Below are 17,251 nucleotides of genomic sequence, written 5' to 3'. Positions count from 1 at the left end.
CACAGCATCAAAGCTGCTGCTCAGCCACTGAAGGTGTTATGCAACCCTGACCGGATTGGACACCGCTGCTCTCTACTATTCACTAAGAATTAGCCTAGAGCTTGTTATTGTTGACGGGCTAAATGCATAACCGGTAGGACATTTACAATCCAAATCAACAGCCATAATGACTGCTAACCTTAGCTCACATCTCTGTTTATGGCCACTAAACTGTGCTCCTTTTTGGCCAGTGCTCAGCTCAGATAGCACACCCTGCCTGCCTGCCCTCTCTACTCTCCTCTCCTGTCCTGTCCTATGTGCCGCCTCATATTTCAGCTGGTGCCCTTGCCTCCATCTCTGTCTGTACACCGTGTCCTAGCTCTCTCTCTGGTTACATCAGCACATCTCTTCCCTGAAGCATGCTATTGAGTCCAGGACAGGAGCAAGTTGGCAGGGCTAGCTAGCCAATTGCTATCTGTGGTGATGGTGATGCAACACCATTTACATTTTAGTCTTTTAGCAGACGCTCTTATCCAGAGCGACTTACAGTTAGTGAGTGCATACATTATTTTATTTTTCATACTGGCCCCCTGTGGGAATTGAACCAACTGAGCTACATCCAATTATGCACCGCCCCATGGGTCTCTCGGTCGCGGCCGGCTACGACCAATCCTGGATTTGAACCAGAATCTCTAGTGGCACAGCTAGCACTGCGATGCATTGCCTTAGACCACTGCGCCACTCGGGAGGCCACCAGTGGAGAGAGAGTTCCACTGCTGCGCAGATGACAGCTAGCAGGACAGGCATGTCATGACACGAGGAGCGCCGGCTGACAGGAAGCCAACGTTACTGCTTTCCCATTTGGATTCCGCCTCACTACATAAATAGATTAGATTGATGTGCTTTGAATTACATTTATGATGGTGAGTTATAAACCGCATGGTCGTCATTGCAGATTGATTGACGTCATGTGAGTTGGTCTGTAAACAAATGTCAAAAGTCTGATGAATGATGATATTGACGGACATGAAAACATGTTAGGATCAGTACAATCGAAAGGTATTGGAACAGTGAGCTGCCCATAGTGCTGCTGTGGGTAAGAACAAATCCTACACACCCCATACCTGAGTCAGATGATGATACATGGTGTGTGTGACTGATGACATCCTATTCCTAAGCCTACCATCAGACTGTTCAGTCATCTGATTCTTCCTTTGTTTGTGACAGGCAGGACAGAGGCTACCTTCTACCCAGGCAGGGGTCCTTCCAGTTCCTTACATCACGTCCCTGAGTGGCTGGACAATAGGATGTTTACCCATCCCGAATTAAACCTGAATCAAAACATCCCATTTATATCTCCCTCTCTGCAGTTAGCCAAGCAACAGGACAATAAAGCAGTCCCGTCCCTCCCCCACCCTCACCCCCCTCCCATTCCCCGTACTCTGGCCCCTGTCGGACCCCATCGGTAAAAGCGGCTGTGTTTTTATAGGAGCCTCCTTTTTGGCCTCTGGCCGGGCCCTTGGTTTACGAGAATGGAACGTCCAGAGCTCCTGACTCGGGTGTTCTTCCCCGGTGACCTGTCTCCTTGGCGCCAGCGCCGCGGTAACAGCCCGGTGCCGTGAAACCAGATAGCTGTGGCTAAATACGTGCTAATGTGGCGGAAACGCTAGCAGGCTACATCCTACACACGCTTCAGGGAGAAAGTCTATAAAGGGGAGAAACACATGTTAGAAATGTGTCTGACACATACACTCTTACCCATATCCGCGCACATTGTCTCACACCTACAACACATACCATCCTTCACACACACGTTATTGTATACTCATCCACATATTCTTAAACACGTGCTCACAAGGCCACGGAGTGAACACATTTTCTCTCAGACACACACATTCTCTCTTCCACACCACACATACTAAGTGAGGCCACACCACAGAGCTGTTGATTGGCTAATAGACACGTGTGTGATTGCTCAACAGGGCCTGGCTGGTGGAACACAACACGAGGCTGCAGCAGGGTTCTATTTACAATGATGATGATGACGCAACCTTCTCTTTCACAATCCCTCATCACTACCACCACCACCTCCCAACAGTTCTATCAGGCTACATGTTGTTGATCTGAGACCACACAGTCGGTCACGCTGCTGTTGTTGTCACATTCCCTTCTCTCTTTTCTCATTGCTATTTTCTTCACCTGGACTCAGTGTCCTGTACTCATCTAGGATAACTTCATGATGTGAGTCATTGGGTCAAGTTGGGCTGCTTGGATGCTGTTCAAGATTCTGGCCTGTGATATAAGACGGAGCTCATCTCCTCCTCTCAGTGTAACTTGGACCAGATACTGTTTGGCCTAGAGGAACGCTGTGACCACGTGATCCATCCAGTCCAAATCCAGCCCTGTTCTGTTTCTGTTCAGGCTAACAGAGATCACCCTGATCGACTTGTATCCTCTTTTGGGTATTGCAGCACATCCTGCTGGCCCTGGACACTTTTATCTTGTCCTGTTATGTAACTGGGGTTCAGGTGAATACCGTTTATTTAAATACAGTTGATGTATTCTCCAGGACCTCTCGAAAATAAACACAGAATACATATTTTCCTATCTGTTGAACTGTGGAAGGTGTACATTATATTTGGCAGGCAGAATGCTTGGGATGACTTGTGGAGCCATCTTGCACTGCAGGCCCATACCCCACTGTGCAGCCCCCTGCCCCTCTGAGTCAGTGTTACGTTGTGTTGTCTAGGTCACAGTGTGGGAGAGTTGCTGCCCCCAGTCTATCGGACAGCAGTGAGAAGGGGTTGCTGAGAAAGGCCACTGACCCTGGTGGGTGGCTCGCTGTGACCCTGCTGGGGCAAGAGAGGCAGGGGTGTGTGTGTTTAGCTGGTGTTTGTGAGGCAGTGGGAATGGTGTGTGTGTGTGTGTGTGTGTGTGTGTGTGTGTGTGTGTGTGTGTGTGTGTGTGTGTACGTGGGTGTGTGTGTGTGTGTGTGTGTGGGTGTGTCGTGGGTGTGTGTGTGTTTGTGAGGCAGTGGGATGTGTGGCTGGTGCTCAAGAGCCAACAGGGTATGAAGTGTATGTGGCATTTCACACTGCACTGCACCTTTCTGCCTGCCTGCACAGAGAGGACAGGCTAGCTGAGTCAGGGCTACAGAGGGCCAGAGGGGGCTAACTGGCTAACTGAGGGAGGCTACAGACTGTACAAACAGAGAGGCAGAGGCTAGCTATGCTATGCTAACTGCATTGTGTTCATTGTTTCAATGAATCAGCCTATTTGTAGTCTGTGATGGGAACACCACAAGCTGCTACTTCGCTTAGCATTGAGAATAGTACCCTGCTGTAGGACAGATGGAGGGGGGAGGTAGAGAGAGACAGAGAGGGATGAGAGGAGGTGATTTGTGCTTTAGCAGCGAGGTGAATGTATGGTAAGGAGAAGGAGGGGGAATTCTCCTCAGTGACAGGGAGGATGGGGGGATGAGAGAGGGGGGAAGAGAAAGGAGTGTGATTTATGAGTGGTTGTGCCAAGGTGGAGGGACTGAGCGGAGGAGGGAGTACTCCTCATTTACTGTAGCTATCTATCTCTATCTACACTATATATACAAAAGTATGTGGACAAACCTTTCAAATTAGTGGATTCGGCTATTTCAGCCACACCCGTTGCTGACAGGTGTATAAAATCGAGCAAACAGCCATGCAATCTCCAGAGACAAACATTGGCAGTAGAATTGCCTTACTGAAGAGCTCATGACTTTCAACGTGGCTCCGACATAGGATGCCACCTTTCCAACAAGTCAGTTTGTCAAATTTCTGCCCTGCTAGAGCTGCCCCGGTCAACTGTAAGTGCTGTTATTGTGAAGTGGAAATGTCTAGGAGCAACATTGGCTCAGCCGCGAAGTGGTAGGCCATACAAGCTCACAGAACGGGACCGATAAGTGCTGAAGCGCGTATCGCGTAAAAATCGTCTGTCCTTGTTTGCAACACTCACTACCGAGTTCCAAACTGCCTCTGGAAGCAACATCAGCACAATAGCTGTTCGTCTGGAGCTTCATGAAATGGGTTTCCATGGCCGAGAAGCCGCACAAAAGCCTAAGATCACCATGCGCAATGCCAAGCGTCGCATGGAGTGTTGTAAAGCTCGCCGCCATAGGACTCTGGAGCAGTGGAATCATGCTTCACCATCTGGCAGTCTGACGGACTAATCTGGGTTTGGCGGATGCCAGGAGAACGCTACCTGCCCCAATGCATAGTGCCAACTGTAAAGTTTGGTGGAGGAGGAATAATGGTCTGGGGCTGTTTTTCATGGTTTGGGCTAGGCCCCTTAGTTCCAGTGAAGGGAATTCTTAACGCTACAGCATACAATGACATTCTAGATCAGGGTTCTTCAATTCCGGTCCTGGAGGGCCGAAACATCTCTGTTTTTCATCCTCTCCTTCTAATCAGGGGCTAATTCAGATCTGGGACACCAGGTGAGTGCAATTAACTACCAGGTAGAAATAAAAAACAGAAGTGTTTCGGCCCTCCAGGACCGGAATTGAAGAACCCTGTTCTAGATGATTCTGTGCTTCCAACTTTGTGGCAACAGTTTGAGGAAGGCCCTTTGCTGTTTCAGCATGACAATGCCCCCGTGCACAAAGCGAGGTCCATACAGAAATGGTTTGTCGTGATCGGTGTGGAAGAACTTGACTGGCCTTCACAGAGCCCTGACCTCAACCCCATTGAACACCTTTGGGATTAATTGGAACGCCGACTGCGAGCCAGGCCTAATCGCCCAACATCAGTGCTTTTGTGGCTGAATGGAAGCAAGTCCCCGCAGCAATGTTCCAACATCTAGTGGAAAGCCTTCCCAGAAGAGTGGAGGCTGTTATAGCAGCAAATGGCACCAACTCCATATTAATGCCCATGATTTTAGAATGAGATGTTCAACAAGCATGTGTCCACATACTTTTGGTAATGTACTGTAGTGTATCTCTATCTAGCTCTACATTCTACAGCTGACTGTTACTGGCCGTAATTTGGCCTGGAACACAAAAGAGCCATGCACAGCCATCCATCCATCCTGCTCTGGGGAAAGAAGGCTGTGTGTAGAGTGTCTGCGACACTGTGATTTTCATTGTTAGATGCAGGAACACTGTAAGGAGGCTCTCCCCAGCTCTGTGAGCTGTGGGAGGGGAGGGCTGAGTACTACCAGCCCCAGGCTTCCGCAGGCCTAGTTCCCCATCTCTCGCTGTCTCGCTGTCTTTCTGTCTCTCACTTGCGCTCTCTCTCAAACTGTCTCTCTCTTTCTCCCTTTCTCTGCTTCTCTCTCTCTCTCTCTCTCTCTCTCTCTCTCTCTCTCTCTCTCTCTCTCTCTCTCTCTCTCTCTCTCTCTATGTAGCCCTGTTTTTCTCTACTGCCGCAATGCAAATCAGAACCAGATGAGTTTATTCTGGGTGCATTAAACCCCCTGTCTGGAATGACCTCCCTGACTATATAAGGGTGGAAAACACAGACCTCGCCCTCCAAACATTCCTTTTTTTATTGTGTCATGAATAACAGTTGTTAAAATGTGTGTATGTGTGTGTGTTTTAGGCTCTCGCCCCTCTTTGATTTCATACAATAACATCTGAAATCACTCTTAATGGCTCACATCAATACCATCATCCCAGACACCCTTGACCCACTCCAACTCTCATACCGCCCCAACAGATCCACAGATGGCGCAATCTCTATTGTACTCCACACTGCCCTCTCCCACCTAGACAAACAGAGCACATATGTGAGAGTGCTGTTCATTGACTACAGCTCAGCGTTCAAAACCATAGTGCCCTCCAAGCTCATCACTAAGCTAAGGACTCTGGGACTGAACACCTCCCTCTGCAACTGGATCCTGGACTTCCAGACGGGCCGCCCCCAGATGGTGAGGGTAGGCAACAACACATCCGCCACACTGACCCTCAACACGGGAGCCCCTCAGGGGTCCGTGCTTAGTCCCCTTCACCCACGACTGCATGGCCGCACACGACTCCAACACCATCGTTAAGTTAGCTGACAACACGACGGTGGTAGGCCTGATCACCGACAACGATGAGACAGCCTATAGGGTGGAAGTCAGAAACCTGGTAGTGCGGTGCCAGCACAACAACCTCTCCCTCAACGTCAGCAAGACAAAGAAGCTGATCTTGTACTACAGGAAACGGCGGGTCGAGCATGCACCGATTCACATCGAGGGGCTGTAGTGGAGTGGGTCAAGAGCTTCAAGTTCCTCATTGTCCACATCACTAAGGATCTATCATGGTCCACACACACCAACACAATTGTGTAGAGGGCATGGCAACGCCTCTTCCCCCTCAGGAGGCTGAAAAGATTTGTGATGGGCCCTCAGATCCTCAACAAGTTATAGAGCTGCACCATTGAGAGCATTTTGACTGGCTACATCACTGCTTGATATGGCAACTGCTTGGCATCCGACCGCAAGGCACTACAGAGGGTAGTGCGTACGGCCCAGTACGCCTCTGTACCAGGTGGTGTCAGAGGAAGGCCCTAAAAATGGTCAAAGACTACAGCCACCCAAGTCATAGACTGTTCTCTCTGCACCAAGTCTGGAACCAACAGGACCCTGAACAGCTTCTACCCCCAAGCCATAAGACTGCTAAATAGTTAGTTAAATATTATTTTATTTTTATTTATTTTTGTCATTTAGCAGACGCTTTTATCCAGAGCGACTTACAGGAGCAATTAGGGTTAAGTGCCAGAGCGACTTACAGGAGCAATTAGGGTTAAGTGCCTTGCTCAAGGGCACATCGACAGATTTTTCACCTAGTCGGCTCGGGGATTAGAACCAGCAACCTTTCGGTTACTGGCACAACGCTCTTAACCACTAAGCTACCTGCCGCCTAAATTTAGTTAACCAAATAGCTACCCGGACTATCTGCATTGACCCTTTTTGCACTCACTTTTTTATTTTAATTTTATTTGTGTACTTTTTACCCCTTTTTCTCCCCATTTTCATGATATCCAATTGGTAGTTACAGTCTTGTCCCATTGCTGCAACTCCCGTACGGACTCGGGAGAGGCGAAGGTCGAGAGCCATGCGTCCTCCGAAACATGACCCTGTCAAGCCGCACTGCTTCTTGACACACTGCTCGCTTAACCCGGAAGCCAGCCGCACCAACGTGTCGGAGGAAACACCATACAGCTGGCGACCAGTCAGCGTGCATGCGCCCAGGAGTCGCTAGAGCGCGATGGGACAAGGACATCCCGGCCAGACAAACCCTCCCCTAACCCGGACGACGCTGGACCAATTGTGCGCCGCCTCATGAGTCTCCCAGTCGCGGCAGGCTGCAACACAGCCTGGGATCGAACCCGGGTCTGTAGTGACGCCTGCTAGCACTGCGATGTAGCGCCTTAGACCGCTGCGCCACTCGGGAGAGTTGAACTAACTTTTTTGACTCATTACTTATGCTGCTGCTGCTGTTTATTATCTATCTTGTTGCCTAGTCACTTTATTCCTAGTTATATCTACATATCTACCTCAATTACCTTGTACCCCTGCACATCGACTCGGTACTGGTACCCCGTGTATTTAGCAAAGTTATCGTTACTCATTGTGTATTTATTATAATTTTGTATTATTACGTGTTATTACTTTTTTATTATTTCTCTATTTTCTTTCTCTCTGCATTGCTGGGAAGGGCCCGCAAGTAAGCATTTCATTGTTAGTCTACACCTGTTGTTTACGAAGCATGTGACGATACAATCTGATTTGATTTGAATTAATAAGGCCTAGATATTTAATCAGCTCTCTATGCTGAATTTTTTTACAAGGAGCATTTGTGTGTCTAAGTTGAAAAATGTAGGCAAACAAAAAAAAATAGGAGCACAATGAAACATATTTGAGGTAATAAAGCTATGAATCCTTAATTTTTCTAGGCGCACTGGTGTTCCTAAATTTAAATGAAAGGTCGCGCAGCAAAATATTTAGCTGCATATGCGAGTAAAATGGTTGCTCTGTAGAGCCCTGTTAATAGAGTTTTAATTCAAGCCTGCTGGACCTCAGAGCTCTGTATCGGCTTTCAGAACGCTTTTTCTTGCTTTTTGCTCCAATAACAAGCTTATTGGCATCGCTTAGAATTATAATGCCACACCTAAATCTTTTTAAAAGCCAGATGTTCTCCTTCATTTCTCCTCCATTTGTCCTGAACATATCCTCCCTGCCACCACTCCTGTCACCACTTGTCACCATTCTGTGGTGTGGCCTCTTTATGGTTGCTCCCTGGTAGCCCACTATTATATCAGTTACCATAATCATCATCATGCTAGCATCATCAGGCTGTCAGAGATGGTTGTCAGTGTTAATACACTGCCCTCTGTATTTCCCACATTGACTTTCCCTCCTCCACTAACCCTCCATGCTGTTTCCTACCTCTCAGGGCTTAGTGTGCTGTACTGTAGTGCTGGCATCCAGAGTGGTTAAGGCTGAGTTCACTTCAGTAGCCATTGGAAGCCCAGGCTCAGTCAGTCACAGTGTGCAGCTGAATGCCTTTCCAAGTTGTTAGCGCTCAGTGTAGCTTGCTTCCTGAGCTCCAGCTGGTCTGCAGGAAAAGAGAAGCTAGCAGCTAGCGCATTGTGTCCAGTTGAGCAGGTCTGAGCCCCAGTCTCCAACAGTAGCCAGCCAGGGTCTATCTTCTTCACTTAGCGCTATCCAGACTGGTTTATGTCTACTTAAAACCCCTTCCAGACTGTTTTATGTCTACGTAACCCCTTCCAGACTGTTTTATGTCTACTTAACCCCTTCCAGACTGGTTTATGTCTTGCCTAACCCCTTCCAGACTGGTTTATGTCTAATTAACCCCTTCCAGACTGTTTTATGTCTACTTAACCCCTTCCAGACTGGTTTATGTCTAATTAACCCCTTCCAGACTGTTTTATGTCTACTTAACCCCTTCCAGACTGTTTTATGTCTACTTAAACCCTTCCAGACTGGTTTATGTCTAATTAACCCCTTCCAGACTGTTTTATGTCTACTTAACCCCTTCCAGACTGTTTTATGTCTACTTAAACCCGTCCAGACTGGTTTATGTCTACTTAAAACCCCTTCCAGACTGGTTTATGTCTAATTAACCCCTTCCAGACTGTTTTATGTCTACTTAACCCCTTCCAGACTGTTTTATGTCTACTTAAACCCTTCCAGACTGGTTTATGTCTACCTAACCCCTTCCAGACTGGTTTATGTCTTCTAAAAGCCTTCCAGACTACCTGTGTCCGGCTCAGCGTGTATAGAGACAGCAGAAGGCTGGTTAGTGGGTCTGGGCCCGGTTGCATAAAACACCTTAAGTTAATTCCCCCCTTATCTTTTCCTTAAAGTTTCCTTAACTTTAAGTCAGTTGCACAAAACATTTTAAGGTGAATTTCCCCCTTAAATTAAGTGAACAAGTTAAGGGTGCCCATGAGGTCCCTTAACTGCTTAATTTAGTATGGATATCAATGTAAATAGCATTTGTGGAGTTGAATGTTGCTTTCTTCTGCTCTGGTTACAAAAGGAAAACATCAACCAGCTAGCTACTGTACTTAGTAGGGGTGTAACGATTCGTTTTAACAACGATTCGATTTGTATCACGATTCGTGGTTGTTGATTCGATATTGGTTCATTTAGAACGATACGATCCGAAACGATTCAGTGACTTGAAATCGATTCAGTAACCTTTTAGCCAAAAATCAAACCAGTGTGACTGAAATAAATACCTGGTAACCAGTTTCATTTTAATGGCTGGCAATAGTCTTGATATTTTTAACAGTGTTTCATGCCTCCATGCAGACCATCTGGTATTATGAAACTTACCCAGTTCCACAAAGGAGATCCCATTTTCTTCACATAGCTTTATTCAGTGCAGCAGTTTTTTTTGCTCCACCTTTTTGTAAATAAAACTGCAGCAGCTTGACCACAGAGCGATGAAATGTCTCACAGTAAGGAACGTTGCGATCAGCTGATTTCGCGCAATTCTCCAGTGTGTGTGCGGTGCACAGAATGTGCACAAGGGAGTCTCCAACCGCAGCATGTTGCCGGAGTTTTGGCACAACGCCGTTGTAGATACCTACGTTGACAGCAGCCCCGTCTGTGCACACAGCGACCAACTTTGTTGTCCAGTCATCCAAGCCTGTGTCCTGGAAAAGTCTCACAAGTCCGTCTGTTATGGCCTGTGCGGTTCGGTCAGCACCCAATTCAATCAGTCCAATAAAGTCCGAAGTAAACTCTCCGTTGCTGGACACAGACACAATGTAAACTATTTCCTGCTCAGTTTTTGTGATGTCCTCAGATCCATCAAAAAGCATTCAGTAAAGGAACATCCTCAGAATAGGAAGACATGGGACGTGCGTGTTTAGCTTTATGGAAAGAGAAAAATATTAAACAGAGCTTGCCGCTGTTCTTCATTCAGCTTGTCTCGCCATCTGGCAAGTGGGCGACTGGACATTTATTCTCGGCTAGCTTTTAGCAATGGCTTGCGCCACATTCGTGTGCTCCTTGCTCTTTTCATGTTTGTCAAATAAAGGATGGTTGAAATTCTTTGAGCCTTTATAAAATGCACCTGTTTTGTCTGCTAGATGTGGATTTGAGCGGCAAATCTTGCACCACATTTCAGTGCGCTCATCGTTAGCTTCAAGCCACTGCACATCTTGGAGCCACTTTTCCGAAAAAATTATTTTATTCGGCTCTGGCTCCAGTTGGCGTTTCTTTGTAGGTGGCGAAACGCCAAAGAAGCTGCTTAATGTCTGTTGCTTTTTGGACATCCCTGACAGTAGTTGACAAGCAACATGTCATGTGTAAGGTTAGATGAGAAGATCGGTCAAGTACGCAAAGGCGCGTAGTAACACAAGTGGCATTACGCATTTCTGATTTTTGTCGCGCTTGCGTATCTGCGTACCAGTTATGTGCACCCCTGCATATAAAGTCTGACGTGCTTAAATCCAATGGGTTATTTCCTAGTATCGATACAATCGATTTATTACATTTTAAAACGATGTTAGATCGATATATGTTGTCCAAAAGGCCAACTCGCCGAGCACAGATCGATGTAGTTGGATCATATGAATATAAATCGATACATCGATGTAGTAGATGGATCGTTACACCCCTAGTACTTAGCTAAACAATGGAAGGTGCACAATCCATGACTACAAAGCTAGCTGGCTAGTTAGCTATAAGTACTCTGTAAGCTAACTTGACGTACTAGAAAGTAATATAAACAAGTTGAGATAAAAGTAACTACAAGAAAGGTGATTTATTATCATCTGCAATTTGGTTATCCTGTCTTGATTGCTATCTCACAAAGTTAAAGCGATCTCTTTGACGAGATGTTTAGTCAGTGAATCAGGTCGTCTCCATGCTAACCAGATACTCTTTCTGCCATACATACAGTGCTATGAAAAAGTATTTTCCCCCTTTCTAATTTTCTCTACTTTTGCATATTTGTGATACTGAATGTTATCAGGTCTTCAACCAAAACCTAATATTAGATAAAGGGAACATAAGTGAACAAATAACACAACAATTACATATTTATTTTATAAACAAAGTTATGCAACACCCAATTCCCCTGTGTGAAAAAGTAATTGCCCCCTTACACTCAATAACTGGTTGTGCCACCTTTAGCTGCAACGACTCCAACCAAATGCTTCCTGTAGTTGTTGATCAGTCTCTCACGTCACTGTGGAGGAATTTTGGCCCACTCTTCCATGAGGAACTGCTTTAACTCAGTGACGTGTGGGTTTTCAGGCATGAACTGCTTGTTTCAAGTCCTGCCACAACATCTCAATTGGGATTAGGTCTGGACTTTGACTAGGCCATTCCAAAACCTCCAATTTGTTGCTTTTTAGCAATTTTCATATAGACTTGATTGTGTGTTTTGGATCATTGTCTTGCTGCATGACCCAGCTGTGCTTCAACTTCAGCTCAAAGACGGATGGTCTGACATTCTCCTGTAGAATTATCTGATAAAGAGCAGAATTCATGGTTCCTTCTATTAAGGCAAGTCGTCAAGGTCCTGAGGCAGCAAAGCATCCCCAAACCATCACACCACCACCACCATGCTTGACCTTTGGTATGATGTTCTTACTGTGGAATGCAGTGTTTAGTTTTCTCCAAGCATAATGGGACCCATCTTGTCTACAGGAAGCATTTGGTTGGAGTCATTGCAGCTAAAGGTGGCACAACCAGTTATTGAGTGTAAGGGGGTAATTACTTTTTCACACAGGGGAATTGGGTGTTGCATAACTTTGTTTATGAAATAAATTAAATAAATATGTAATTGTTGTGTTATTTGTTCACTTATGTTCCCTTTATCTAATATTAGGTTTTGGTTGAAGATCTGAAAACATTCAGTGTCACAAATATGCAAAAGTAGAGAAAATTAGAAAGGGGGCAAATACTTTTTCATAGCACTAAACCTTCAAACCACTGTAAAACCCTTTAAGTATGCCCTTACCTATGGAAATATCTGAGGGGCTCTATGCAACGCCCTTAAACAATTCCCTAAGGTAAGGGAAAGTTATTCCTTAAGGGAAACACTTAAGATGTTTTATGCAACCGGGCCCTGGTTTAGAGTAACCTCATCCTAGAACAGGTTATTGCACACAGCCAGCTAGGGGAGGAAGTGTCTGGTGTGTGAGACTAGGTTTAGAGTGGCAGCCGGTCCTGTGTGGAATGTGCTGTCTCAGAGCCTAAATGACTTGCTCTAGCCCCACCTCCACCACCACTCCTCAACCCCCAGCCCCTCCAGCTGCTCTGTCATTTGCCCTGACACACACAAGTGTTAACAAAGGAGCACTTTGTCAGAAGGTCAACTAGCCGCGTGCCGCTGTCTTTATGAATGGCCCGACCTCTAATGGTTTCCCGGGGCTCAAGGTGAGCGCGAACTGATAAACCACAGGGGCCAACGGAATCTGGGTGGTATGGTGGCATGACAACAGGGTCTTTGTCTCACTACCTAGTCATTCAAAGTAGGCTACTTCAGTACAATGTGCAAACCAGTGAAATTGACCTCCATTATGAACTAACATTGCTTTCAAAATATTGCTGACAATCTTTTAAGTTGATTGAACTTATTACTCAACCAAGGATAAAATCACAGTGAATCATTTAATGTGTCCCCCCTGCCCTAGTTGAGAACATTCCGGTCGTTGGTCTTGGGAGCAGTGCATGGCGGGGTTGCGCTGATGTGTGAATTGCCCTAATGACTAATGTGACGTGAGGAGGGCTGACAGAATGACTGCTCTGTCACTTCTCTGATTGGCTGACTCCTCCTTCAAAGTGTCACTCTGTCACTGTCAGGGTACAGGGCAGTCAGAGCCCTTTGGCCTGCAATGCTCTTATTTTGGCTGAGGTTCTTTGGCATCAGATTTTCTGGTCATCTATCGTTGAGATTCAGTTGAAGGGAACGTTACGCAGGGTTACTTAGGACCAGGAGCAGTTCTGTGCTGCCTGTACTAGAGGACTGTGGGATGTTGGAGGACTGCCCTGTCACTCTCAGAATGGTCCTCTGTCCTCTTCTCTCTTGCCTGGTGGAAGATCACTGTCACTGCATGTTTTAGTTCAGCCAACTCCTCTGTGGTGTTAGTTACCATGCCAACAGTGTACCGCATTACAACGGATGACAAAAGAGTTGGCCAGCCCAGGCTATTGTCCTCCTTCCACTCTGCCCAAGCTCCAGCCTCCTTTCTCCCTGTGGCTTACTCTCCCCTCCCCTCCCTGTTCCTCCAACACAACAGCCAGGCTACTGACAATAAGTCTGGAGGAGTAAATCCCTGCTCTGCTGCATTGCAGAGTCCTCTAGTTTTAATGAGATGCACGGAAGCCCTGGTGGAGGCTTTGATGTCTTAATATTAGTCTATTTCTGTAAATGATGAAAGTTGGATATGGGCCACTGGTTGTTGCATCATTCCTATAATGGGCTGATGTAATGGGCTGAACTTATAATTGGTTCTGAGTCAGAGTCCACTCCTGTCTGTATACTCATGGCTAACTAGTGGCCTTAGTGCTGAGGTCTACAGAAGCAGTATCATAAGGTTTGGTACAGTGTGGGACTTTAAGATAGTATTCTATCATTCACTTTCAGACCTGCACTGGGGAGCTAATTATCTGTGTTTTGCTTTGGTAGTAAGTCATGTTTGTTTAGAATGGCTCAGCCATAGACACAATCCTTTGTTTCCACTGTGCTTCTTTGTGTGTGTGTGTGACTGGCCACATGTGTGTGTTCTGTGAGCTGTGTCATTCATTGCTCACCCTGCGTGATGCCCCTGAGGCAGCAGTGTCCCTAGTATGTCGTATAACACACACAGAGACGCACTCTCACACACACACACAGCTCATGGGTTATTCATGAGGAACATGGCAGATGAGCCCAGGGCTGACACTTTGGGCAGAGCCTCCAACCATATAGTAACACAGTAACACCCCTCCCAAACATCTGAGCCCTCCAGACAGACCTACTGCAGCCTTCTATGAACAAGGAACACAATTTCAGAAATAATAATGCCCAGTAATATGTATGAAATGGTTATTGGAGCACACTGTACAGGACTGTGTTCAGAATCACATTTTAGCACCCCTTCTTCCTTTGTTACTAAATTCTACAGTTGTCAGGCAAGAAACTTCCAATAAAGTTGTGGTCATGTATTATAGAAATGTATGTAGTTTGAATAAGTAAGATAGTTGAAAGAGTCCGCCCACACACTGTTCCTCTATTCTCCTCCTCTAAAGTCTATTTGTCGTTCCCTCTCTCCTGTCCTCCAGACCACTCCAGCTCCAGCACCACCTTGTCCTTCCAGCCACTGCGCTCCCAGGGTGCCATCCCCACGGCCCACATCATGCCCTCGCCCTCCTCCGGCTCCAAGCTCAGCACGGTGCCCTCCCCTGGGGTCAGCCCCTGGTCCTCCTGCCAGCTGCCCTCGCCCCTCGACAGCCCCCTGGACATGAAGGACCCCCGGCCCGTCCGCCGCTGGTCCTCCCTCACCCGCCTCAGTGCCCAGGAGAAGACCATCCCCGGGGGGAGGGCGGCGTACCGCTCTGACCCCCATGGCTCCCTGGACAGAGGGGTGCTCTACGGATACAGGCAGGACCCTCTGGGCCCTACCGACCCCTACCTATCCCTCTTGCACTCCCCAGGAGCCGAGGCCAGGTACAAGTACCCCCTGAGTACGAAGACAGACTCTCACTCTGCCTGCTCGTCCCCACTCAAACCCAACACCTTAGACCTGACCTACAGTGCCTTACCGGAGACCAAGCACCCTGGCGTTGGGCTGACGGTACCCAGCCAGAGGGTCCTACCGCTGGGCCACCAGACAGTAGGGGGGTCCCCCATCCAGCCAGCAGTGAGGACCCAGATGTGGCTGAGTGAGCAGATGGAGTACCGGCCCCCCGGCCCCGGGCCAGAGCTGTGTGGGGGCCTATCGGCCTGGCAACAGGAGCAGCAGCAGAGGGAGAGGCTACGGCAGGAGGCTGAGCTCAACCAGGTGAGAGGAGAGGATGGGGAAGTAGGCTACAGTTTCTGTTAGACAGCTAGTCAGGTCAAGGAAACTCTGTCAAGTAAACTGATGGGTGTTAGTTGTTATGGGTGTTACCTGCCAGATTTTCAGCACAATATTGACTGGAGTCTGTACTAAAAGCTGGTGAAGATTTCCCTCCAAATTGTGCACCGCTTCATATAGGACTAAATATGAGGGCATATCGCCCTCTGGTGGGCTTCTGAAGCATTGTCGTTTCTCCTAAAGACCAATAGATAGTCCCTACCCTAAATCCTAACCTTAACCCTTACCCTAACCGTAACTCTTACCTAACCCTTACCTTAACCATTTTTTATTTAAACTTCAATGGGGTAGGGACGTCCCAAGGATCAAGTTTCAAGTTTTAATGTCATGTCCACAAGTACAGTAAAATGCCTTTCTTGCAAGCTCTAAACCCAACAATGCAGTAATCAATATCAATGTAGTACTAAAAATAACACAAGGTAGAACAAAAATACACGCAAAGTAAAAATAAGAAAATAGAAGAACACGAGAAAGTAAGTAAGCTATCTATACACAGGGTCAGTTCCAATATCATATTTACAATGTGCAGGGATACTGGAGTGGTAGAGGTGGATTCCGGATAGCACCGATACAAGATGCACATCCATTCCAGCATTTCCATGAAGGCTAATATAAAGTAGTTAATCTTTTCAATGAAGACAGACAAACTCTTTATGGTTTGTGTAGTTTATCTTTATTTTAAAACATTCTTTACAAAATGCAGTGTGACATAAGAAAGTGAACAGTGGAGCCAGTGCCTGCAGATAGACAACCGTTCTGCAGTAGTCATGCATGTTTCATCTTCAGACTGCAGAGAGCTTCTCTGTGTTTAGCTGGAGGTGTTTGGTGCATTTACTCTGTATTTATGTCTTACTCTGCCAAAAGAAATGAATCAACTCCTACTACTGGACACAAAACATTTACAGCACACACTTATGTTAGGATATTGCAATAACAATATTATATATCTCACTGAACAGTTTACACTACATGCCAATTTTTGAGTGTTGTACTTATCTACTATCCAATGTGAATATGCTAAAACTCATACTGTGTTCTAAACCAACTGGACACAAAAAGATTCAAAGCAAACTGTCTCCAAAGGGAAGGCCCCTAGACTTAGGCCTAACTCAACAGTTACTCTCGCTCCGCCATTTCCTGGTTGCTAAAATTCAAATAGTTTGCCTAATTTCAGTTTATGTGGCAAAACAAGCAAGTATAGTTTAGAGAATCATTGTACCATCTAAACCACTGTGAAATATATTTTACATAACCGAAAATATTATATTTTCAGCCATTTGAAGCTGAAAAAGAAAGTAAGACACAAAAACAAAACTTAAAAACGGGAAGCATAAAAAATTGAGCACATAGAACAGATTAGACTTGCTTTCAATCAGAATGACAGATCTATAACGCACATTTCAATGTGAATTGTGTAGGGTCACCCAAAAAGTTACATATTGCAGCTTTAATTATTCTCAGTTTCATGTTATTTGTCAGGTGCATCATCCGTGTTCTGTGCTTCGGTCTTAATAGCTTTGAATAGGCGGTGACTGTGAGTGTGGTCCTCTGTAGCTCAATTGGTAGAGCATGGCGCTTGTAACGCCAGGGTAGTGGGTTTGATCCCCGGGACCACCCATACGTAAAAATGTATGCACACATGACTGTAAGTCGCTTTGGATAAAAGTGGCTGTCTGCTAAATGGCATACTAAAAATACAAAAAATCACTGGC

At 46.4% G+C, this 17,251-nt stretch overlaps 1 protein-coding gene across 3 annotated transcripts in view; it reads left to right on the top strand.

The window, feature by feature from the left end:
* cep85l (centrosomal protein 85, like) overlaps positions 1 to 17,251 on the top strand; it is an 88,399-nt gene that overhangs the window by 24,007 nt on the left and 47,141 nt on the right. For all 3 annotated transcript variants that reach the window (XM_041860627.2, XM_045210246.1, XM_045210247.1), the window contains one exon: positions 14,746 to 15,464. In XM_041860627.2, the coding sequence (XP_041716561.2) occupies positions 14,746 to 15,464 (719 nt within the window). The remainder of the gene's footprint in view (positions 1 to 14,745; positions 15,465 to 17,251) is intronic.

Source organism: Coregonus clupeaformis, chromosome 33, assembly GCF_020615455.1.
Source record: "Coregonus clupeaformis isolate EN_2021a chromosome 33, ASM2061545v1, whole genome shotgun sequence".
Lineage (NCBI taxonomy): Eukaryota > Metazoa > Chordata > Actinopteri > Salmoniformes > Salmonidae > Coregonus > Coregonus clupeaformis.
Note: the sequence above shows the minus strand (reverse complement) of the source record. Positions and strands in the feature narration are given on the sequence as shown.